Here is a 25,304-nt window from a genome sequence, read left to right as displayed (position 1 = left end):
AAAGAATCGCTCGAGAAAGATTCACTGCAGACTCTGCCGGCACCCTGCAATAGATGGATTCCGACTGCACAAGGGGGGAAACGCGGAGGTGACACTCTTCTGCCTGCAGAGAGGACAAACAGCCAAACAAATGCAAGGATCGGACTCCATGCCGTTCGTATCTGGAAGTCGTGACACGGTGTGTATAAAACAAAAGTTTGCGAGCTGTTAATTGCTGTGCTGTGTTATTAAGAGACGCTTTCAAGTTTCAAGTACCAAATGTAGCTTAGCTGTAAGTTGCCAAAGGAAGTTTGGGAATTGCTTTGCTGTTCTAACTTGGTCTGTGTGAGGAATCTCAGAAACTGACCGATGTGCCAAATGAATGCTAAAATGCACTTTAGATTTGTTTTTGCACTCCTGATGGTATCTTTCAGCTGCGATGTGCTGGGCAAGAATTTGAAATACAGGATTTATGAGGAGCAGAGGGTTGGATCGGTTATTGCAAGACTATCAGAGGATGTGGCTGATGTTTTAGTTAAGCTACCTAATCCTTCCACTGTTCGTTTTCGAGCCATGCAAAGGGGAAATTCTCCCCTCCTTGTCGTAAATGAGGATAATGGAGAAATCAGCATAGGGGCTAAAATCGACCGTGAACAACTATGCCAGAAAAACTTGAACTGTTCCATAGAGTTTGATGTGATCACTCTCCCCACTGAGCATCTGCAGCTTTTCCATATTGAAGTCGAAGTGCTGGATATTAATGACAATTCTCCCCAGTTTTCAAGATCTGTCATACCTATTGAGATATCTGAGAGTGCAGCGGTTGGGACTCGCATCCCCCTGGACAGTGCCTTTGATCCAGATGTTGGGGAAAATTCCCTCCACACATACTCTCTCTCTGCCAATGATTTTTTTAATATTGAGGTTCGGACCAGGACCGATGGAGCCAAGTATGCAGAACTCATAGTGGTCAGAGAGCTGGATCGGGAGCTGAAGTCAAGCTATGAGCTTCAGCTCACTGCCTCAGACATGGGGGTGCCTCAGAGGTCTGGCTCATCCATACTAAAAATAAGCATTTCCGACTCCAATGACAACAGCCCTGCTTTTGAGCAGCAGTCTTATATAATACAACTCTTAGAAAACTCCCCCGTTGGCACTTTGCTCCTTGATCTGAATGCCACTGATCCAGATGAGGGCGCTAATGGGAAAATTGTATATTCCTTCAGCAGTCATGTGTCTCCCAAAATTATAGAGACTTTTAAAATCGATTCAGAAAGAGGACATTTGACTCTTTTCAAACAAGTGGATTATGAAATCACCAAATCCTATGAGATTGATGTTCAGGCTCAAGATTTGGGTCCAAATTCAATCCCTGCTCATTGCAAAATTATAATCAAGGTTGTGGATGTTAATGACAATAAACCTGAAATTAACATAAACCTCATGTCCCCTGGAAAAGAAGAAATATCTTATATCTTTGAAGGGGATCCTATTGACACATTTGTTGCTTTGGTCAGGGTTCAGGACAAGGATTCTGGGCTGAATGGAGAAATAGTTTGTAAGCTTCATGGACATGGTCACTTTAAACTTCAGAAGACTTATGAAAACAATTATTTAATCTTGACAAATGCCACACTGGATAGAGAAAAGAGATCTGAATACAGTTTGACCGTAATTGCTGAGGACAAAGGGACACCCAGTCTTTCTACAGTGAAACATTTTACTGTTCAGATCAATGATATAAATGACAATCCACCCCACTTCCAGAGAAATCGATATGAATTTGCAATCTCCGAGAATAACTCGCCAGGGGCGTATATCACCACTGTTACAGCCACAGATCCTGATCTTGGAGAAAACGGCCAGGTTACATATACCATTTTGGAGAGTTTTATCCTGGGAAGTTCCATAACTACATATGTAACCATTGACCCATCTAACGGAGCCATCTATGCCCTCAGAATCTTTGATCATGAGGAAGTGAGTCAGATCACTTTTGTGGTTGAAGCAAGAGATGGAGGAAGTCCCAAGCAGCTAGCAAGCAATACCACAGTTGTGCTCACCATCATTGATGAAAATGACAACGTCCCTGTGGTTATAGGGCCTGCGCTGCGCAATAACACTGCTGAAATCTCCATACCCAAAGGGGCTGAGAGTGGCTTCCATGTCACGAGAATACGGGCCATTGACAGAGACTCTGGTGTGAACGCTGAACTCAGTTGCTCCATCATAGCAGGTAATGAGGAGAATGTCTTTTTAATTGACCCACGGTCGTGTGACATCCATACCAACGTGAGCATGGAATCTGTTTCCTACACAGAGTGGGAGCTCTCAGTTATCATCCAGGACAAAGGCAATCCTCAGCTACATACCAAAGTCCTTCTGAAGTGTATGATCTTTGAATATGCAGAGTCAGTGACGAGTACAGCAATGACCTCAGTAAGCCAGGCATCTTTGGATGTCTCCATGATTATAATTATTTCCTTAGGAGCAATTTGTGCGGTGTTGTTGGTTATTATGGTGCTGTTTGCAACTAGGTGTAACCGAGAAAAGAAGGACACTAGATCCTACAACTGCAGGGTGGCCGAATCCACTTACCAGCACCACCCAAAAAGGCCATCCAGGCAGATTCACAAAGGGGACATTACACTGGTGCCGACCATGAATGGCACTCTGCCCATCAGATCTCATCACAGATCGTCTCCATCTTCATCTCCGACCTTGGAAAGAGGGCAGATGGGCAGCCGGCAGAGTCACCACAGTCACCAGTCCCTCAACAGTTTGGTGACAATCTCATCCAACCACGTGCCAGAGAATTTCTCACTAGAACTCACCCATGCCACTCCTGCTGTTGAGGTAAGATCATACGCTGCACCAATTCACTGATCAAGTCAGCTGTTAGTGTTCAGAAGTTGTGTATGTGCTAGTTCTTAAATGTTTCCATTAGGAAGTAAACAATAGTAACAATATTCAAATTAAACAGGATACAAGTTGCATTATGTGTATGTAGCAAGTATACATACTTTAGCTGACTGTTTTGTTTTTCTTAAAGAATTTGCTTGCATGTATTATGTATAATATTGAAAAATGAATGTGAAGCTCCCAAATGACTACCTAATTAGCAAACCCTTGCTTCCCGGATTAAGATACTGGAAGCCAAAAATAAAAGGACTTGCTTTATTCTCATAGTTGTGGTTCCTACTAACCCCCTCCCCCAAAACAAAACCAAACAAAACAACAAAAAACCCCACAAAACTGAGGCCTCCAGAATGCCATCTGAATGCATGCCACATTTGTTTAACTTTTGAAATTTTTCTGACATTATTTTAGCTGCATGTGTTCGAATGTTGTATTTTACAACATTTTTTCACATATTTTTATCCCTGATCACTTTCATCTGAGCTAAAAAATAAAGGAAATCAATCTGTTATTTATCAAGGAGTTCTCTTTCCAAAAGAAAAAGTCAGTGTATGAGATCATTCAAATCTCTCTGGGATATACGCAGTTATGTGTGGTGGCTGCCTGGGTAGTCGGCCACATTCCAGCGTGTGTAAATCTTTAAAACAGAGATAACATGTTCAATTCATTAGGATGAAATAGTGAGCAACTGCTTTTCCTTGCTTCAAGCTTGTGAGTATTTGGGGGCTTGTTTCCAGAAATCAGTTCTGTCTATTTGGTTTCCAGCAGGTCTCCCAGCTTCTTTCAATGCTTCACCAGGGGCAGTATCAGCCAAGGCCAAGTTTTCGAGGAAACAAATATTCCAGGAGCTATAGGTATGAATTCTCCTCCTTTTCTCTATTGAGTCCCACTAACATGAATGCTGAAGAGTAAAAACCTTCCTTTCTCTGATTCATCTTTCTAGATATGCCCTGCAAGACATGGACAAATTTAGCTTGAAAGACAGTGGCCGTGGTGACAGTGAAGCAGGAGACAGTGATTATGATTTGGGGCGAGATTCACCAATAGATAGGCTGCTGGGTGAAGGATTCAGTGACCTGTTTCTTACAGATGGAAGAATTCCAGCAGGTAAGAAGGTAGTGACAGATGACAAATCCTTAGTTTCAGATCTGCTACACCAATGAAGTGAACTGTTTTTCCCATGCTTATATTTTTCTTTGTCCTTTGCACTGAAGTATCTGTCACCTGTACAGTCTTAGCAATGAACATGACCTGGCACACTTCAGAATCATTTTCTTAAAATTCTTATGAAGCAGTTGGTAGAGAAGGAGTAAGCAAGAGAGCCTAGCAAGACAAGAAGGAAGGAGTGGGGAGAGGAGGCTAGAAAACCACACCCCTTCTTTCCTCTTCCTGCCCCATCCAGGACTGCCACAGGACACTCTTGAGCAACTCTTTATGAAATTACTGGGTGGTTGTTGTTATTCAAACAGCCTGTTTTGGTGCCTCGTGGTGAACTAGACTATAATTTGGAGGACACAAATTTCCTGTGATGGGAACCAACTCACAGAATCAGAGATTAAAATACACTAGGAAATGGTCCACTTCTATCACCAAAAATAGGACAAAGAATGCATCTTTGTAGGTGGTAAGCACAGAATATTTTTGCCACCTTTCATTTTCTATCTGGAAGGTGCACAGAGCACCTTCCACCATCGTGGAAGGGGAACAGGAGTTTAAGAGGGGAATTTATAAGTACGTAGCTAGCTGGAGGAGATCCTAGTAAGTTATGAGACACATCTTCCTTAGAGGCCCTCCTCTCCAGTTGTGCAGTAGAAACTCTCTGAACCAACTGGATAAATCCTGACTACACTATTGTAGCAACTCTGTTACTAGAGACTGTGATGGTAAATCAACTCTTAGGAACACAGAAATGTTGCTTTGGCTGCTTATATTTCTAAATCCCAGGGAATGTTGATCAAATGACTGCCATTTGATAAATGAAAGAAAGGTGGAACAAAACTATGACCAGTCTGAGTTCCATCAAACATCTATTTTCTAAACAGAGAAGTAAGAGAGTTTAGGAAATAGTCATGAGGGAGCTTCAAGAAGCCATGGAAATGCAGGTGAAAGCACGGCATAGAAAGTTCTAGTGGTAGTGGCAGCAGTTGCCACCAGTAGTAACCAATGATGTTCCAGCACTTACCCAGGCCCCATGAGGACTTTGGGACCTGCGTTCTGTCTCCTAACGCTTCGACAGACACAGGAATTAGTAGTGGGGTGGTGGTAAGAGTAGTGTTCTTGTTTTTTTGTTTGTTTGTTTAGGTTTGAAAACTGAAGCTTATAAAGGTTAAAAAAGGTGTCCCAAATCAGGCAGTTTGTACATGGTAGAGGTGGGATTTGAACCAATCCCCACACTCTTAAATACTAACTTAGTAAGAGTAATATGAAGCAACAGTTTAAAAAAAAAAAAAGTTCAGTAATGTATGTGTTTATATTCTTAAATCTCACTACTGTCTATGAAATGATGGAATGCTGCCTGTTTTATTATGATATTACAGTACTAGATACACATCTAGATACGCATTTCTGGCAGATTGGAAAGGGCTTCTAGTAGCACTGAGGGCGACAGTGTATACGAGAACCAATGTTTGCACAGTAGTGTCTTTGTTTCTTTGTTTTATTCATAGACTCCCTATTTAAAGGAAGAAAATAAACCTCTGAAAATCTAGTGGGATATATACAGCCTCAGAAAACTTGCTCAAAGAGAATCACTTTTATTATTTTTACCAATGAAATGAAGGAATCGTCTGGCTGAATTTCTGTGATTCAATGATACTGATGGAACTCTAATGTTGAATATTGACCCCCAATTTTGAATAATGTGATTTCCTAACCTACATTATTTCATAAAACAGAAAAGTAGTATAATGGGCATAACATCAGTATTATATAAGTTATTTTTTTAAATTGTATGAAGTCTATTCATTGAAATTTTGATTTATTGGCAGAGTTAAAAGGAAAATAACTTTCCCTACTTAGATAACCTTCCCATTTGGGAGCCTCAATGATGCCTAAAATCCTTTTTAATTCAAAAATTGTGCAATTGTAACAGCTAATCTGTTTTAGAAAAAGGCAAGACTTCTCTTTCACTCTTTCAAAGCTTCTAACACCAGATATGTTCACGGAGGAGAGTTTTCTAATGCTTGCATTAAAAAAAATAAGATAAAAATCAATGTTAATAAAGCCATTGAGGAAACAATGGGTAAAGTCTAGGGTATAGTGAGTCTTATTTAGTGAGTGGCTTTAGGCTCCTTATAAGTTAATGTTTCTTTTCCAAGCTAGAGGTTCACTTTTATATTGTCAGTAGTAACACCACTTAATATATACACAGTCCTTTAAAAAACTCTGTATGTGCATAATCATACTTAATCTAGGTGTGTAGCAAGAGAGCTGTATTGCTGGTATATGGTGTTGTTTTACAATAGACACATTTCTTTCTTACCGGCTACTTGCCTCCATGTGGGGAAAGCATTCTGGTGGCACAGAGCACCGGGATCTCACCACTGATTTATAAAGTATTTTAAGCTTTATTCATGTCTGGCAACTATGGAAAGAAATGTGCACATTGAGTATCTATACAGAGATAACCAGCCTTTAATTATGACCATCATTCTGATGATACTTCAACCATTTTCTGGTTTATTATTCCTTAGGGTATAAAACTTGTGCTTCGTAGACTTATATTCCCAGGAAATAGCCCAAGTAGAAAAAAAAATGCAAGTCCACATCTGAATGCCATTAACAGAATCAGTACAGTCTTCAAAAGCATGTATATTTTTAGGACTTAAGCGTCTTATTCCAACTATTTTTCTGCACTAAACTGTGATCAAATATAGATTATGCTATGTTGCATTGCCTGCCAACAAGGTCATTTCTGGTCATTCATTCTATTAATTCCCACAGAAATATCCTGCATTCTGAACAGTAAAATCAGCAAGCATTTTTGTCTGTTAGCTCATGTTTGTCAACATACTTTCTTCCTTACTCATTCAACTTTGAACTACAGTGCTACACATATTCCTGCAAAATTTCCATTTTCCCAATCTATCAGCTGCACCAGAATGATTTATAAAGGCTCTTGATTTTGTTTCTTCTTCTTTACTGGGCTCATTCCACTTTCCATTAATCTGCCATCTGTGATTACTTAACTCAAACATTTCTCTTTAATTCCATGTTCTGTCCATTGTCATGGCTGGTATCCCAGTTCTGGCCTTTTCTTCCGTGGCTGGTTTACTGTACCAGCACACAAGCTGATATTCACTCTCTAGCACCTCCTCTCTTTGTCAAATATTTCTTTTATGCAGCTTGAACAACTTTTGCAGAACATTTTCATTTACCTTTTTTGGGGTTCAAAGTCAGTAATTGACTTTTGTTGCCCAGCAACACCTAATAAAACTACTTCCCTTGGCATTCCAAGGCCAATAAAATCTACTCCTAGCTTATTAACTCTCCATTTTGGCTTTTTTTTTTTTTTGGTATCTTTTTTAATAGGCAGAGCCATCACTTCACATAACACATCAGTCTTTTGCTCATGTTGCCTTCCTTCCTGAAAAAACTGGCTTCTCTTCACTGTGTCTGAGTCCTTCTCTTCTCTCAAAATTCTTTTCGGGTTTCTCTTCCTTTAACTACTGCAGCCTCCCGTTCCCTCTTTTTTTCCCCTTTCTTGACATGCCCTCAGCATCGTATAGCCTGGCATTTTAACTGGGCATTTAGGGCTTCATTTGTTACCCTTGACTCAGAACTGGATCGGAAACCATTTGCAAACAGGGAGCTATCATATCACTTTGCATATGGCAGGCCCTGAAGACATAACCGATTGGTTACTCAGTAACTAATGGCTTGATAGACCTTAGGCCCAGGTTTTTTACTTGTTCTTCTGTTGTTAGGTGCTACCTACAAGGTATAGTACATCACAGAATTGATAGTCATATGGTGGGAAAGAGGAGTTCTCTGCTTTCTCACATCCTCCCGTTCCCAGAGGAAATTGAACCACCTGGCCACCTTCAAGAAGAGACAGAAAGATTAGCCACATGCACCACTTGCCAGTAAGTTCTAACTTATTGGCTGTGGTATGAAACCTCCGTGGCACTGAATTATGTGTACACTGAGAATGTTTTTAAATAGTTGAGTCTCCAGGGAAAAGTTGGAAAATATCAATGAAATGGAAATGCCCTATTTTGTGCCACTACCCCCTCCCATCTCTATTATTTTTCCCAACCTTCTCTCCATTAGCTTTTCTTCATCAATGTTCCCTACTTTATGAGTTTGAAAAATTGTATGTTAATTTATTATTTTATAATTAAAGCTCCACTTATTTACTGCAAAGTTGTAAAACAGCATTCCCTGTTTTAAAAATCCCTGTAACCAAATTACTTTTGAACATGAACTATCATTTTAATCATCCAGATTGTATTTTTGGTTATGTGTTCATTACATTCAGGTCTTTAGAAAATTGAGCATATGCAGGATTCTTAGAAGCCTATGTCATTTTTCCTTTTTTTCCCCCTCTGTCATTAAATATTAAAAGAAAGCAAAGCCAATCAAACAATCAAACAATTAAGTCCTTCCCACAGAGTTAAAGGCCGGAAAACAAATGAAAGGTGTCATCAGATCTGTTTCCCTTCCTTCTAACAGGATGTGTGTAAGACAAGATAGATCTCTTCTCAATTTTCAGAGACCCAGGGAATTAGGGAAAAAACTTCATGACCACTTTGAGAATTATTTCACTGCTGAGAAAACCTCATTGCTACTAAGGCATTCTAGTTGCTTTTGACTCCTTTTGGTTTTGTCCACATTAAATGATGAGCAATAGTTGGAAAATATTTCCAAACAGTAGTAATGCATGAAGTCAGTACATCTAAACATGCTTTTATTCTTAAATCATCCATCCTTATTTAAACTTAGCCTTTCTTCACAGCAAAAGCACACAAGGATTCTCAGTATTTGCCCTTTGTCTTACCCACAGTTGGCACCCACGCTATCTCTGCATTTTCCCTACTTTCTTTGTATTTTTAGCTTTCCTGCCAATCAGACTTTCGTTCTCACCCAGTACACTTGCTGTCATTTTTGTTCCCTCGGATTAACCCCTTCTCTATTAAGAACGGAGGTCCAGAGTTGATGAGGTATAAAACTGAACTATGTCTGAAGTTTAAGTGATGAAGGGCAGTGACTTCCACTCCTTTCAACAAAGTTCTCCATTTCTTCTTCTTCTTCTTTTTTTTTTTTTAAGAGAGGGAGGGAAGGTGGGGTTAGAGGGAGAAACAGAGAGAGAAAGAGAGAATCTTAAGTTGGACATGGAGCCTGACACAGGGCTTGATCTCACAACCCTGAGATCATGACCTGAACTAAAATCAAGAGTTAGACACTTAACAGACTCGGCCACCTAGGTGCCCATTTCTCTTTTTCTGAGAGGAAACATTTACTCTTCACTTTCCTTTTTTTGTGCATAAATCTTTTTTAACATTTTATTTTATTCCATAAGGACACCTAACATGAGATCTACCCTTTTAACAAATTTTTAATTGTACAATACAGTATTGGTAACTACAGGTACAATGTTGCATAGCGGATCTCCAGAACTTATTTATCTTGCTTAACCAAAACTTGATGCCCATTGACTGGCAGCGGCCCATTTCCCCAACCCCCCTCCCCCACACACCCTTTTAGCAAGCGCCATTCCACTCTTGGATTCTATGAGTTTGTTCACTTTAGATACCTTATATACATAGAATCATGCAGTATTTGTCCTGCGACTAGCTTGTTTCACTAAGTATAATGTCCTCAAGATTCATCCATGTTGTCACATAGTGTATACTTTTCTTCCTATTTTAAGGCTAAATAATATTCCGTTGTATGCATATACTACGTGTTCTGCATCCATTCATCTGTTGGTGGGCATTCAGGTTGTTGTCACGTCCAGCTATTGTGAAGAGTGCTGCAGTGAACAGGGGAGAGCTACATTTCTTTGAGATCCTGATTTCAATTCTTGTGGATAAATACCCAGAAGGGGGATTGCTGGGTAATATGGTAGCTATAGTTTTGGTGTTTTGAGGAACTTCTGTATTGTTTTCCATAGTGGCTGCACCATTTTGTGTTCTTAGCAACAAGTATTCTAATTTCTTTACATCTTTGCCAATATGTTATTATTTTTTTATAACAGACATCCTGACAGATTTGAAGTGATATCTCCTTGTGGTTTTGATTTACATTTCCCTGATGATTAGAAAATATATCGTGAATGCTTATTCTATGCAGACACATTACCCGGTGCTGGGGATACGGCAATAAACACAATAGAATACTGGCATTCCCTGATAAAGGATTTAACATTGTTCAAGAATCATCTTTTTTGGGGTCACCTGGGTGGCTCAGTCGTTAGGCATCTGCCTTCGGCTCAGGGCGTGATCCCGGCGTTATGGGATCGAGCCCCGCATCGGGCTCCTCCGCTGGGATCCTGCTTCTTCCTCTCCCACTCCCCCTGCTTGTGTTTCCTCTCTTGCTGGCTGTCTCTCTCTCTGTCAAAAAAATAAATAAAATCTTAAAAAAAGAAAAAAGAATCATCTTTTTTCACAGTAATTTGGGAAGAAGAGAAATCTTTCCTAAGTGGCCAGATCTAGAGAATTAGCTTTGAATAGAGAGGTATGGTTGATATCAATCTAGTTTTCATTCAAATATAAGATAATTACTTTGCATTTTCTGCATCCTGTCACTTGCTGTAAAATAAAATCATGATACCGAAGAGACCTGTCACTGAAATAGATAGTTTGTGGAGTATATTTTACATTTTTATATTCCTTCATTGTTATGTAGTTTAGCTATTGTATTTGGCAAATTTAGAAATCGTTCTCCTTTTTATTTTCTGCTTTTCTAATATCATCTATTATTTTCTATGAGTGTGGCCACTCACATTCCAATAGGGCATTATAACAACTGGAAGAGATAACCAATGGATTTGTTAAATCCCTCAGCTTTTGATGACTTTTCCATCTATTTGAATTTCAAACTTTTAGAAGAAGATTTCTTAACAGACTAACTATGGATACCTGGTAGTTGAGGAAAATGTGCAGTGCTATTTTAAGTAACAAATCAATAAATAATCCAGAATACATTAGAGAGAGACTACTAAGGATAATAACCTGATAGCTTATTATATTCCCAATGCCTCCATTAAAAGTAAAGTTGGTCAGATAGACCTCAATATCTAGAAAGCTACTCATAGGTATTACTCAAAAATTATCTGGTGGCATTCTAAGATTATGAATTTCACCTTACAGCCCTGGGTTTTTGAGAATTTATGTTCAGCAAATATTCCATTACCATACCTTTACTCTTTGTCGGTCATCCTCATGTATAAGTTATAAATCCATTTCTCATTACCTGTGTAGCAGAAATATTATTCTTGAGAAGTGTGTGAGTCATAACCCTCCTTTCCTTACTTGATAAACAGGGGGGGAAAAAACGTCCATAAAACTGATATTTAAATTAAATCCATAAGTGTAGTCCATTTAATGTGTAAAATAACGGGTATCATGGTCGTGGTTTAAAACCGTCTCGTTCTATTTTTTAAAAAACTGAAATTACATTTTTCTATCGTTTTGAGTTATGCTAAGCATGATCCATGAATCCCTATTGTTTCCCTTGGTGTAGCTATGAGGCTTTGCACGGAGGAGTGCAGGGTGCTGGGACACTCTGACCAGTGCTGGATGCCACCGCTGCCCTCGCCATCCTCCGACTACCGGAGTAACATGTTCATTCCGGGGGAGGAATTCCCAGCGCAGCCCCAGCAGCAGCATCCGCATCAGAGTCTTGAGGATGACACCCAGCCTGCAGATTCCGGGGAGAAGAAGAAGAGTTTCTCCACCTTTGGGAAGGACTCCCCAAACGATGAGGACTCCGGGGACGCCAGCACATCCTCTCTGCTCTCGGAAATGAGCAGTGTGTTCCAGCGCCTCCTCCCCCCTTCCCTGGACACCTACGCGGAGTGCAGCGAGGGGGATCGCTCCAACTCTCTGGAACGCCGGAAGGGACCTCTGGCAGCCAAGACTGCGGGTTACCCGCAAGGCGTGGCCGCCTGGGCAGCCAGTACACATTTTCAAAATCCCACCAACAACTCTGGTCCCCCCCTTGGAACTCACTCCAGTGTGCAGCCTTCTTCAAAATGGCTGCCGGCCATGGAGGAGATCCCCGAAAATTACGAAGAAGATGATTTTGACAATGTGCTCAACCACCTCAATGACGGGAAACACGAACTCATGGATGCCAGTGAGCTGGTGGCTGAGATTAACAAACTGCTTCAAGATGTTCGCCAGAGCTAGGAGATTTGAGCGAAGCGTTTTTGTTTCCATATACATGGAAAGAGGGGACGGAGAAAACCCTGAAAGAACTGGCATTGCCAAATAGTTGCATTTATCATAAATGTGTCTGTGTATATTGAATATTAAATACTGTATTTTCGTATGTACACAATGCAAGTGTGATTATTTTAATCTGTATTTTAAAAATACATTTGTACCTTATATTTATGTGTAATTTAACAGACAAATTTTATTTTTTTACTCCCATGACAAACATGTCTTTCCTAATCATGTAGAAACTAGCCACTGTTCAAATAGAATATGGTAGTCAACCACAAAGTATAAAGGCACTGTGTAGATTAGTTATGCTGGGGAAGAAATTGCTATGCTGTAGGAACAACCCCACTAAAGCATTATACGATTCTTAGTTTCGTTAAGTGATCCAGTTTCTTTTTTCAATACTTAAAAAATAAAATTAAGCATCAATAAAAATGTTAAACTATTTTATTATTATCATTATTTTTACCGTTCTCTGCTAGTTCTGATAGTTCAATTACAGCAAAATTGAAACATGAGGTGAAATTTCATTTTAGGGCTGGGAAGTATCTTTTACAGACAATGATGAAAATAGGGCTAGAGTCAGTGCTTCCTAACCCCCAGGGTCCTACTATTCTGGGCCATCACACTGGCCTGTTCTTGAGAATATTTCTCCTGAAGTATTACTGTCTATTTGTAATCAAGGTAAACAATGAATTTCATTCCATCCTTGTAACAGTAGACATGCTCCAAGGAAATGGAATCTGTCCTTTAAATGGGTAACAGTATGCGTTCTAACAGCAAAAAGTATTAGTGGACAAAGACCGTTATGTCAGTGTCCTTCCTAGGGGAGGAAATGTAACTGATTTATTCTGAAATTGTTCTATTTGAATCTTCCACTCTCCTCTCACAATACTTGAACATTTTTTATCTTTTGAAATGTTTTTGCTAGAACTATTCACTTTTAGCTTTTCTCCAGTGCATGATCTCATATTTTTGCTTTTATTTTTAGTATAAGAACATTTATAAAATTATGATTTTGTTATTGCAATTCTGTTTTACTTGTGTGACAAACAACAAATTCTTTAATTATTGTGCTGTTTTCTCTCTGTGTGGAATGCCTTGGTAAAGGAGATCGTTATTATGACTGTTCTCATCTACGACCAAGTTTCTATTAATGTTATTTCTATGAATACACTATCTTGATTGTACTCTTCAGAAACTTTTGCTGTCAATGAAAATAAAAGGAAAATTAAAGTAAAGCTAAAGAACTGTCCATAAATCAGAGTCCTGTTCCTACATATATGTTCAAAAGCTTTGCATGAAGGATTTCCTTCATGAGAGGATAATTCAGAGTTGAATTTTGAATGATAAAGAGGGAATATTCAGCTGGCTTGGCAAACAAGAAAAGCACAATGGGAAAGGAATGAATTTAAGACCTGTAATGGGAATGAAAGAAGTCTACCATATTCCCAGTAGATTAAAGAATTTAAATGCATTTGAAGTGTAAGGGGGAAAAAAAAAGAATAATCAAATAGTAACCGCTTGAACATTTTTCAAATTAAAAAAAAAAATTCTTTCTCAGAACATTTTGTATTAAGTTGGGTCAAAAAAATGTGCCTTACAATGTTTCCAAGAGGTGAAAATATTATCCTCCTTGGTTTACTAGCAGGCAATTGAAATATGAAGAAGGTTAAATAGCCTAAAAGAGGCTAAACTCAGATATTTTAAATCTCAAATGAGCACCCCATCAAATAGATGTGTTATGTCTTCTGAAAGGCGCATTTTCCTTTATAGGAGGGATTGCAGTTACAAGGGAAATTTCCATTTATTTTTCGGTAGATTGCACACACAAATGCTAACCACATTTAAAAACATTTTTTTTTCAAATTCACTTCCTTTGAGTGCATATTATCATTAGAAACAAATTTTCATAACTTTGCTGTTCTTAATTTAAAGCACCACTAGTAATTAGGAAGCAAAGCCGGAAATCAATGTTTAAATAATGTGAAGTAAAAAAAATACAATATTATATTAAATAACAAAATCTTTGTGTATTGTCTGTATAGTAGACGTTCCACGCTTTAGACTCCTTGACTCTCCAGCCTTCTCTACTTATTATGGCTTTCCAGATCCACAGGTAAAAGGGATATTAGTGCAAGATTTCCACTTTTCGCTCCTGTCCCTTTCACAGATAATATAATCTCAGTGAAAGCTCAACTGTGTGGTGCTATCATAGCAATTTAACCTTTCATCAAATTTATATTTTCTCTTCTTTGATACCATGACCCTCCTCACACTGAAAGAGCTGAAAAGCACTTAAACCAAGGAGGTTCTTTTCTCCAGTCATGATTTCTTAATCCCGTTGGTCCCATTCAGTTCCTTTAAATGTTCATCAATGTATATATACAGAGAGAGCAAGCGAGCAGGAACAGAGGGAGGGGCAGAAGGAGAGGGACAAGCTGATTCCCCATGGAGCAGGGCCTTGATCCCAAGACCCCTAACTGAGATCGTACCTGAGCCAAAGTCAAACGCATAACCAACTGAGCCACGCAGGCACCCCAGTGATCATCTTCTTTTAATAGGATCATCTTCCAAAAATGTAATTCAATATTGAATCTGTTGCTTAATTAATCTTCTTTTTCAATGTTTATTTATATGATGATTAGAATTGGCTTTCTTCAAATTCTTACAGTTTATTAATAATGTTATTCATTTATCATTTCTTTCTTTCTTGGTATTTAGAAGATGAGACTTACGACTTTATTAATCATTTTAATTCTTGCTTCTGTCATACATCTATCAAATGTACCACTTGCCAATAGATAACTATTTAGGCAGAAAATGGTTAAGTTACTTTTACTGGAGTTCCTGAAGAAGTCTCATTTGTGAAAATCAACTTAGAATCCTTGTTTCATTGCTTCGATACCAGCTAATGTCAGAAAATATTCAAAACTGAGTTTGAATTATTGGCACATCAAAATTCAAACATTGTGAATCTACTTAAAAATTAGTTGTGTGGGTGAAAGAGATATTGCCTGACATAGCAACTTTCAATCCTCCATGAAATCATAGAACTGGTCCAACACAGTTCAGGTAATTTGCCAAACTATTGAAAAGGTTTTGATGTTCCTGTTTCAACCAAATACATCGTGAATGTATCATCGCAGTTTCAAATATTGGGGATGTGCTGAACTCTGAAAAGCAATAAATATCGCTATGTAAAATTAAATTCAAACCATACAAAAGTCTTAAAGATTTACGTTGAGTTTTAAAAAGAATAAAAACAATACAGGCATTTTAAAAGACCCCGCATATTGACTTCCTTAATTGCAAGTTAAATTCATAAAACAAAGCTATCTTATCTGTAGAAGCAGTCTTACAAATTGTGAAAGTATGCGTTGCCTTACTGATTGTAATCATTTTTAAGGTATTAGGATGTTTCCAACTGTGAAGGATAGAAATAATTTTATGTGGTTACTTAAAGTTTTATTTTGATAAATTAAGCTTTTTGAGCCATTGAAGATTCATCTCATTCAGTTTAGTTCCCAGAACAAACAATAAGTCACTTTTTTTGAAAATAAGCAAATGATATCTAAAATGCTGGATTGCAGTTGAAAAACCTTCACTGCCCAAGTTGTGGTTCAGTCTTCATCTGTGTAGCTAGAGACATAGTCAATTATATACAATCTGTATACCAGAAATAATAGGACCTTTAATATACTCTAAACCTATATATACATATATATATAGATAGATCTGTTATACAGTGTCTACCTATTCTGAAAGGGATAGTGTATGCTTCTCATTAATTTATATTTTTATTATATGATAGCTTATACAACTTGTGGAACTGTTAGAAAAATTTTATGAGGAGCTGGCATTGCAAAAATTGCTACCAAAATTGACATACTTCTTGACTTTTAAAATTGCAATAACATCCTACTCTGGCACTTTAAAATAATAGTTTTCTATTTCCTTTTATGACTTCTGCAAGTTGCTCCTAATTCTTGTTTGCTTTTTCAGATTTTATCTTTTCAATGTATTTATTTTATGGTACTCTTCCTTGATAATTTACCCTACTGTCCACATTTTATAGCAATCTTCTCCAAATTTTTGCATGTATATAGCTCTTTATATAACCACTTAGATTTTATCAATTTTTCCCACATCTTTTCTTTGTTATTAATACAATAGGGATCATGTTTTTGAGATATGAAACTAATACCTTTTCATTCACGGTAAACTTTGCTCTTCCAATTCACTACTTTAATGGAAGGGTAAATTTATACAGTTAAGAATGAAGGGATCGTTTCTGTTGTTCTGTATTAAATTAAATGTTTTTGAGTGCCTAGGGAGACATTAGTGTAGAAAACTTAACTTATTGAGGAGGATATTTTTTTTTCCCCTAAATATAAAACCCTTCTCTTTGCGTATTAAGGATTGGGCTAGGAAAGGTAAGCTTGGAATCCTAGTATAAGCCAAAGTTAAGTGCAAGGAAATAAATGTGAAAGTAAGAAAGATCCATTGCCACAGAAAAGAAAGATAACCGAGCAATTGTTAAGAGCATAGAGCCTTAAAGGGGAATAAATTGAGAAAGGCAAAATCTCAGATGTTAGTATCTTCCTTATTCTCACCTCCCATGATCTTTAAAAGAACCTGTAGAACAAAGCACTACTTTGGGGGAAGATGTTTCTCCTTTCCCAGACTCCCCCTGCACAGGAGTGGAAAAGCTCGTGCCAAGGTGTGTGTGTGTGCCTCTGACATAGCATCCTCCCTCCTTACTGCCTTTGGATGGCCTGCAGAAGATTCCGATTGCCTTTCTTATCCAAATAGGGGAGGGGCTGATAGTATAAACTGCAACACATTTCAAAGTGCTTTTATCTAAATGAAGGAAAGCTTTCTAAAAGGCCAGGTACATTCTTGTTTTATTAAAACAATCTGCAGCTTAAAATAACTAACCACACAACATTCTAGACAGAAGAGACATAGACTTCTTTGGAAGTAGATCGTTGTGTTAGCCAGAGGTTTAGGTTCCAAAAAATCTACACAACTTCCAGTGGATCTTGTTACATGAGATGCAACATCCAAAAAATGCAATTAAGAATATTTATGAATTCTAACCAGAAAAATATTTTGCCAGTCCCTGACTTGTGATTTGGATCTGTTCTGCAAGCATGCCTGGAGGCTGTCCATGTGGTTGCATGAACTTCCTCTATAGCATTTTGGTAATTGCTGGGTGGAGGGTGGCAAGTACACAAGAAAATCATCTGACAACAAAGTGTCATTGTAGGAAAAGTCTCCAAAGGACCGACCACTACAACTCCCTCAGCTCTTCACTGCCTTTTCTTCCTTTCCTTTCTCCTTACTTTCTCCTTGGATGGCAACTGAGCAGAGGGGCAGCGTATAGATCAGTTCTTTATTCAGCAAGCATTCATTGTGCACATACTATGTATCAGACACTGTTCCAGGTGTTTGAAATACATTGATAAATAAAAAAGGCAAAAAAAAAAAAAAAGGAGATAGAAACTGCTACACACCTATTAGAATGGCCAAAATTCAATACCAAATGCTAGCAAGGGCATGGAGATACAAGAACTCTTCATACACTGCTGATAAGAATGCAAAATGGTACAGCCACTTTGGAAGACGGTCTGGAGATTTCTTTAAAAAATAAATGTAATTGTACCATATGATCCAGCAATCATGCTTCTTGGTATTTACCCAAGGCTTTAAAAATATGTGCACACAAAAACCTGCACAAAGATGTTTATAATAGGTTTATTCATAGTTGTCAATACTTGGAAGCAACTAAGATGACCTTCGGTCAGTGAATGTGTACTGGGTCCCATCTAGATATGGAATAATGTTTAGTTCTAAAAACAAATGAGCTATCAAGCCATGGGAAGACATGGAGGTATCTTAAATGCATATCACTACATGAAAGAAGCCAATCTAGAAAGGTTACCCACTGTATGATTCCAACTATAGGACATTCTGGAAAAGGCAAAATAATGGAGAAAATAAAAAGATCAATGGTTGTCAGGGATCAGGCCAGGGTGCGGAGAGGGATGAACAGGCAGATCACAGAGAATTTTTAGGGCAGTGAGAATACTCTGTATGATACCTAATGATATACATATGTCATTACACATTTGTCCAATTCCTTAGAATGTAAAGCACAGAGGGTGAGCAATAATGTAAACAATGGGTAATTCTGATGTGTCAATGTGGATTCACCAATTGCAACAAATGTACCACTCTGGTGAGGGATGTTGCTAATGGGGGAGGTTTTGCATGTATGGGTTCATGGGGTATACAGGAAATCTCTGTTCTTTCCTCTCATTTTTGCTGTTATCTAAAATTGCTCTAAAATAATCAAGTCTTAAGAGCGTGGGGGTGGAGGGAGAAATGAAAAGCAAAGCCTGTAGGCAGAAACTTCCCATCCAGCGTAGTAAGTAAGAGGAGGACAGTGAAATGACCGGTGGCCCTGCTTTGTTTACCTGTACATCTCCAGTGCCTAAAACAGTACCTGGCCTATTATAGATGGTCAATAAATGTTTGTTGAATACACGGTTGATTATACATTTTTTTTCTGAACCCAAATGCTACCCACGGAGAAAGATTAAAAAACTATTGCATTATTACCATAAAGATCTGAGTTACTACCCAAACATGCTTAAGTATTACGCCTCAAAGAACTTAGACAGTATAATATAAAATAAAATCCAGTGTTTTCTGCCTGCAGCAGGAACTGGAAATCAAGAAAAACTGACACTAGATATGACTGCATATGTCTATTTATTTTTCACTTTTTCTCAGGACCACTTGGATATTTTGGGATATTTTGCCCTTTTCCTTGGGCAATTTTTTTTCTAGATCAGGTGGTCCAGTCAAAATCTCAAAGTTGCTGTTCCAGAACTACCTCCTTCTGGCAGAATAACTTGAAATAAGTCACATGACAAATGAGCAATTGGGTCTTCACACTTGTACTACAATGTTGATGATAATAACACTATTCACCTTAATTGAAACAAATAATGAACTTTAGAGGAGGAAAACACAGAAGAATGTAAAACAGGAATAGTCCATTTCCTTGTGTCATTTTTCTATAGAAGAGCTCATCAGCTCAGGTGCAGATATGAAGAATTAAATAAGTTTCTTCCCCATCTGTGATTTTACCAGATGGATTGTAAGGAAAAATAATTTTATATGAAAAAGAGAAAGTATCATTTATATTGTTACTTTTAGTTGGGGAAGGCTAATAGTTACAAAAATAAACTCAAAATGAGTAACTTTTCAAATATATCAGAAGTTTCTTTCTTCTTATAAAACAGTCTTAAGTGAAATTCATTCGAGGACCAGTCTCATGGAGACTCTACCATCCTTAACCCGTCATTTCCAGGGTTACCTTGGGAAGGCTCTCCTTTCCAGCCAGACACAAAGCAAAAAGCCATGGAGCAGTACACTGAAGAGGTCATTAGGGACCAAGCCTGACAGTGGCGTACATCACTTCCACGGGGAGCACACTGGCTAGAAACAGTCATATGGCTGCATAGGGAGGCTCCTAAATGCTGCCCGCTGTATTTTGGCGGGCAGCACAGTCCCTACCACACACTCTTTAGGAATTCCACACTGTCAGAACGTCATTACTTGTCATTCATATCATTTTTACGGTAATTTCGTTATTCCTCCAATTCCTGCACTAGAATCTCTACACCTTGACAGAGGGAGTAGAGATTTTTATTTTTGATTTTTTTTTTGGTGTGTCTCCAAAGACTAGTACTGTTACTGGCCTGTCAAAGATAATCCATGCATAAGTAAAATAAAATAAAAAAACAAAATAGCATTTAAATCTTACACAGTTAAACTTTTCTTAAAGATTTATTTATTTATTTGAGAGAGAGAGAGAGAGAGAGTGAGCGTGTACATGAATGGGGGTAGGGGCAGAAGGAGAGGGAGAGAGAGAATCCTCAAGCAGACTCCACGCTCAGCGGGGAATGGGACCAGGGCTCCATCTCACAGTCCATGAGATCATGACCTGAGCCAAAACCAAGAGTCCGACACTTAACTGACTGAGCCATCCAGTCATCCAGCCATCACTTTACACAGTGATCCTTAATGGCTCAGGGTGGGATGAGGGCAGGGAGTGTGATGGGGAAGTGTTAGTGGATATAGTTATTAACAGAATCAACCTTTTTCAAAATAAATATGAACTCTTTCCCAAATTCTGATAGATATCAAAAAATGACTTCCCTGGTTATGGGGGTGTGGAGTGGAGCCGGGGGAGACTATCTGCAAAGCAAAGTGAGGGAAATCTTTATGGTAAAGGAAATGTTCTCTATTCTGAATGGAGGTAGTAGATTACATTTGTCAAAACTCATCTAAATGTACATTTAACATCTGTCCATTTTAGTGTTTTCAAATTATACCTCAATAAAATTGAAAAAAAATCACAATTAAAAAATATGGCTAAGAAGCAAAAATTAAGAAGAATATGGAAACTTCTCACTGAATGCAATCAAATCTTCTATAATTCAACAAGTCAGTTTGTAGAAAGTCCCCAGCAGGATACTCCATACAATGTTGCGCTGGCAGTGACTCAGTTCCATGACCTAGCTACTTGTTATAATTTAAGGCTTTTTAGGGAAAGGGTCTACTTAGACCTGATCATCTTAATGTCTAATGCGACAAGAAGAGCAATGCTGAAGAAATCATCATGAACAATGAAGATCAAACTTCATTTAAGGAGCCCTTCCACATTTAGGAAAAAACCTTACGATTTTGTTTCACCTTAACAGAAACCCAGATTGTCACACAAAATCTATGTGTATCACCAGGGTAACAAATATTGAGAAAAAATAGGTATATTCTCTGCCAAAGTATATTGTGTATGTGTATATAATGTATTTAACAGATAGAATTCTTACCAACCTTTCTGATAGTATATTTGGAACATTTCATGTCAGCTACAATATAAGAGAAACCTGAGACTTACCCAGAACTATCACATGAAGATTTTGAGCAGCAAGCAACAAGAGTGTTGCTCCAAAATTATAACAATGGAACAGCCAGAGAAGCTGTCAGAATGAGCAGTAGACCCAGCCTATCAGTTCAGAGCTGACACCATGCATTACGCATCCAACCAGCCCACAGAGGATTAGGGGATACACATGAAATTAATGACAATGCCGCTCACCACGGAAAAGTGTTTGCAGAATGCTTTCTCTCCTATTGAGTAAGTCATTGTTGAAGGTTTGTGATTCACAGCATTAGCTCTTTCATGACAACAAAGAAGCAAATAAACAACTGGCAAAACCAAACAAAAGCATAATCTCTTCCATATCCTTCATTTTTATTATAATGCATGCAGTCTGATAAAAGCAAAGACAAGCCATACATTAAACTAATGTCCCAGATGAAGGAACACATAATGCAACAGATTTACAGAATATCTGGCCTTCTGTAGAAAGAATCTCTCAACTATGTAATTTCTTTTAATGTGAAGGGATGCTTCCTGCTCATATAACATGAAAAATCTCCACTGATATTTAACTCTCTGAATTTCAATGAAAATATCCAAATTCACTAATTGCACGTATCTTTGATGGTGGTTTTGAATATAACTCAGAATAATCCAGTTTAGTCCATGATAGAACAACTTTTCTTAAATTAATTTTTATTCTGAGTGCTTTTCAATTTTCTTTTCCTGCTAACATGCCTTCAGAAAGTGAACCACTGTTCACGATGTCATATTCTGAGTATCACCCCCTTCTATGCAAAGAAAATTTGATTTAATCACATCTCTCCTTGACTCTTCACACTTTCCTCATTTTATTTGATTCTAGTTCAGGCAAAAAGCTACTGCTGATAAATGTTCTCCTTCAATTTGTATAGTATATATTTTTTTCTATCAAGCTCTCAACTGTGTTTTTCATTTAAGCAATCTTTTGACTACAAACTCATAAAAAATGAATCGTATGATGGTGACCGATTGATTAGTCTCAGATTTTGAAAAGCTAATAGCAATAGCATAAAAATATCAATGCTTGTAGTGCTTAACAGTACAGAAATTGCCTTTCTATTCAGTGTCATGCTGTTTTAATTATTAGAAGTTTAAAATGATAAAACTAGAGAAACATAATCTCTCTTTCTCTTTCTGTCTCTCTATTTTTAGGACATTTCTGACAATTTTATTCCTATTTTAACTTTGGAATCCATTTGTCTAGTTTCCAAAAATATTCTGTTGGTATTTTTATAGGATAACATTAAATTTATAGAATAATTTCACGGAAAACTGATGTTGTTATGGTGTCACATATTCTTTTCTAAGAATGCGTCTTTTGGGACGCCAGGGTGGCTTAGTCGGTTAAGCCTCTGCCTTCTGCTCAGGTCATGATCCCAGGGTCCTGGGATCAAGTCCTGCATAGGGCTCCCTGCTCAGTGGGGAGGCTGCTTCTCCTTCTGTGCTCCCTCCGCTGCTCGTGCTCTCTCTCTCCTGCTTTGTCTCTATCTGACAAATAAATAAGTAAAATCTTAAAAAAAAAAAAGTGTCTTTCCATCTGCTAAAGCCTTTGTTTGTGTCTCAGTGGCATGGGTAGTTTTCTTCAAATAAGATTTTATATGTTTCTTGTGAAGTTTCATATTTTATTTTTTGATGTTTTACTCTTCTACCTAGTTATTGTCCATGAGAAACCCATTTATTCCTGTGTATCAATTGTATACCGAGCCCTGTAACTCTTATTATTTATAATAATATAAGACAATTATTACATATAAAAGTCTTCGAATTGATCCTTTTAGATTTTCCAAGGGAAAAAAATAAATTATTCTCAAGTACTGATAATTTTAAATTCTCCTTTCCAATTTTGTTTCTAAATTCACCCCTAATGTATTCTCCAATATCATTGGCCAATACCTGCAGAAAAACATATGATCAAAATATTGATGATAAATTTTGGTGCTTTATTATTGATTTTAAAGAGAATACTTCTAATGTTTCCTCAATTAGAATAATATACTATTTTTGCATATACATATAAACATCATCATATAGAAATTATCCCATATTATTATGATTTTTAAATCAATAATAGATGTTGGATTTTACTAAAAATTTTTACCTCTAGTGAGATTTATATGACTCTCTTGACTTACTAAATATGTTGATTTGCATTCATAGCTATCTTAATATTTAACCACATGAACATTCCAGGAATAAACTGCATTTGCTTTACTATTTATTAAATAAACAGCTGAATTTTGCTACTTATTTTAAAAATGCATTTATTTTAATATGTTTGAAAGTTCTGTAATTTGCTTTTGTGTATCTGTAATGGGATGGGATTTTGGTATCAGTGTGATACACACATTCTAAAAGAGATAAGAAATTCTCTTTTTTTCTGTGGTCTGAACAATTGCAGTTCAATTGCGGTTATTTATCACTTGAAGTTTTGGAAGAATTGCCTTGCAAAACCATCTGGGTAGGCTGGCAACTTTATCTCTTGAATGGTGAATCATGTATGTAGTTGTCTAGAGCCTCTTTCTCTGGTTAGTTTCGGTAGGTTATATTTTCCAAGAAAAGCATTCATTTCATTCATGTTGTTGAACTAATTTGAAAAGATTTGAAAAGATTAGTTGTTTAGAATTCTACTAACTTCTAGAATTTTTGTTGTTATTTCTTTTTCTTTTTTTTTTTTAAAGATTTTTATTTATTTATTCAACAGAGATAGAGACAGCCAGCGAGAGAGGGAACACAAGCAGGGGGAGTGGGAGAGGAAGAAGCAGGCTCATAGCGGAGGAGCCTGATGTGGGGCTCAATCCCACAACGCCGGGATCACGCCCTGAGCCGAAGGCAGACGCTTAACCGCTGTGCCACTCAGGCGCCCCTGTTGTTATTTCTTTATTGTCATTGTTAAGGTTAGAAAACTGCCCCTTTTATGCACGTTATCAATTTTATTTACCAAAAAGAGCGACAGGATTTATTTATTGGTTCTAACATTTAACTGCTTAAACTTAATTTTTTTTTGTTTTTCACTTCTTTCCTTACAATTGTTTTATCTTTTTTTAAACATTCAAAATTGAAGCATGATGCTTTTGATATTATATATTATGTTTCCTCTGTGCATGATTTTAGCTGTGTTTTTCATAGGTTTAGAAATGTCAGTTTTAATTGACATAATTTTTCGTTTGCTTTTTTGGTGCGTAGATAATTGGCTGGTATGCCTGTACCCATTTATTAATTTTTAGTCAATATAAATATCTTTGTGTGAAGAATGTTTATTACAGAATATTGTGCTTTGTAGTCCAACATGAAAATGTTATTCTTTTTTTTTAAGATTTTGTTTATTTATTTATTTATTTGCAAAAGAGAGAGAGATAATGAGGGAGCATGAGCAGTAGTGAAGGGCAGAGGGAGAGTGAGAAGTAAACTCCCCGCTGAGCCGGGAACCAGATGTAGGGCTCAATCCCAGGCCCCTGGGATCATCACCTGAGCTGAAGGCAGACGCTTAACAGACTGAGCCAGCCAGGTGGCCAAAAATATTATTCTTTTAATAAATAAGTGTAGTCGATTTACAGTTAGTGGTTTGACATATGCTTTTGTCTGGCTCTTCAAATTCTATTTTTAGATTATCCTATTTATTATTTCTTTCTGTGATTTTGATATTAATTAGCTTCGTTTTTTTCTTATTGTTTTCTTTTTTTTTTAAATTAAATCTTCTTTTTAGACAATGTCTATTAACTTCCTACTATGGGCAAAGACATTCAGTGTCTCTATTTCCTTTTCTCCCTCTTTTTGTTCCCTGTATTTCTTTCTCTATCTTGTTGATTTTTATGCATTAAAATACACATGTAACTTCATTTATACCGTTAAGTGGTATCATTTAACTTGTGTTTATGAAAGATGAATCATTCATGCTATTCACCATAGTTCCTGTTGTTTTCCTTCTACTATAATTTTAGCCATGTCATCCCTACATTTTCAGGGCATGTAATATTTTCATTTTACGTATAATCAATTGTGCACAATTGTTTTTA

The 25,304-nt window shown here is 37.4% G+C and overlaps 1 protein-coding gene across 2 annotated transcripts; it reads left to right on the top strand.

Moving 5' to 3' along the window:
• The first annotated feature begins 215 nt into the window (after nt 1–215).
• PCDH18 (protocadherin 18) lies at nt 216–12,733 on the top strand. 2 transcript variants are annotated; one of them, XM_008685401.1, is made up of 4 exons: nt 216–2,835; nt 3,667–3,752; nt 3,842–4,005; nt 11,584–12,733. In XM_008685401.1, exons 1-4 carry the CDS (start codon nt 349–351, stop codon nt 12,249–12,251), a joined length of 3,405 nt encoding a protein of 1,134 aa, XP_008683623.1. In that variant the 5' UTR covers nt 216–348; the 3' UTR covers nt 12,252–12,733. The 2 variants fall into 2 exon arrangements, with proteins under 2 accessions (XP_008683623.1, XP_008683622.1); XM_008685400.2 differs by having other exon boundaries at nt 3,664–3,752.
• The last annotated feature ends 12,571 nt before the right edge of the window (nt 12,734–25,304 follow it).

This window comes from Ursus maritimus, unplaced genomic scaffold (genome assembly GCF_017311325.1).
Source record: "Ursus maritimus isolate PB19 unplaced genomic scaffold, ASM1731132v1 scaffold_11, whole genome shotgun sequence".
NCBI classification, from domain to species: domain Eukaryota; kingdom Metazoa; phylum Chordata; class Mammalia; order Carnivora; family Ursidae; genus Ursus; species Ursus maritimus.
The sequence above is the reverse complement of the archived record's forward strand: the minus strand, read 5'-3'. Positions and strand labels throughout refer to the sequence as shown.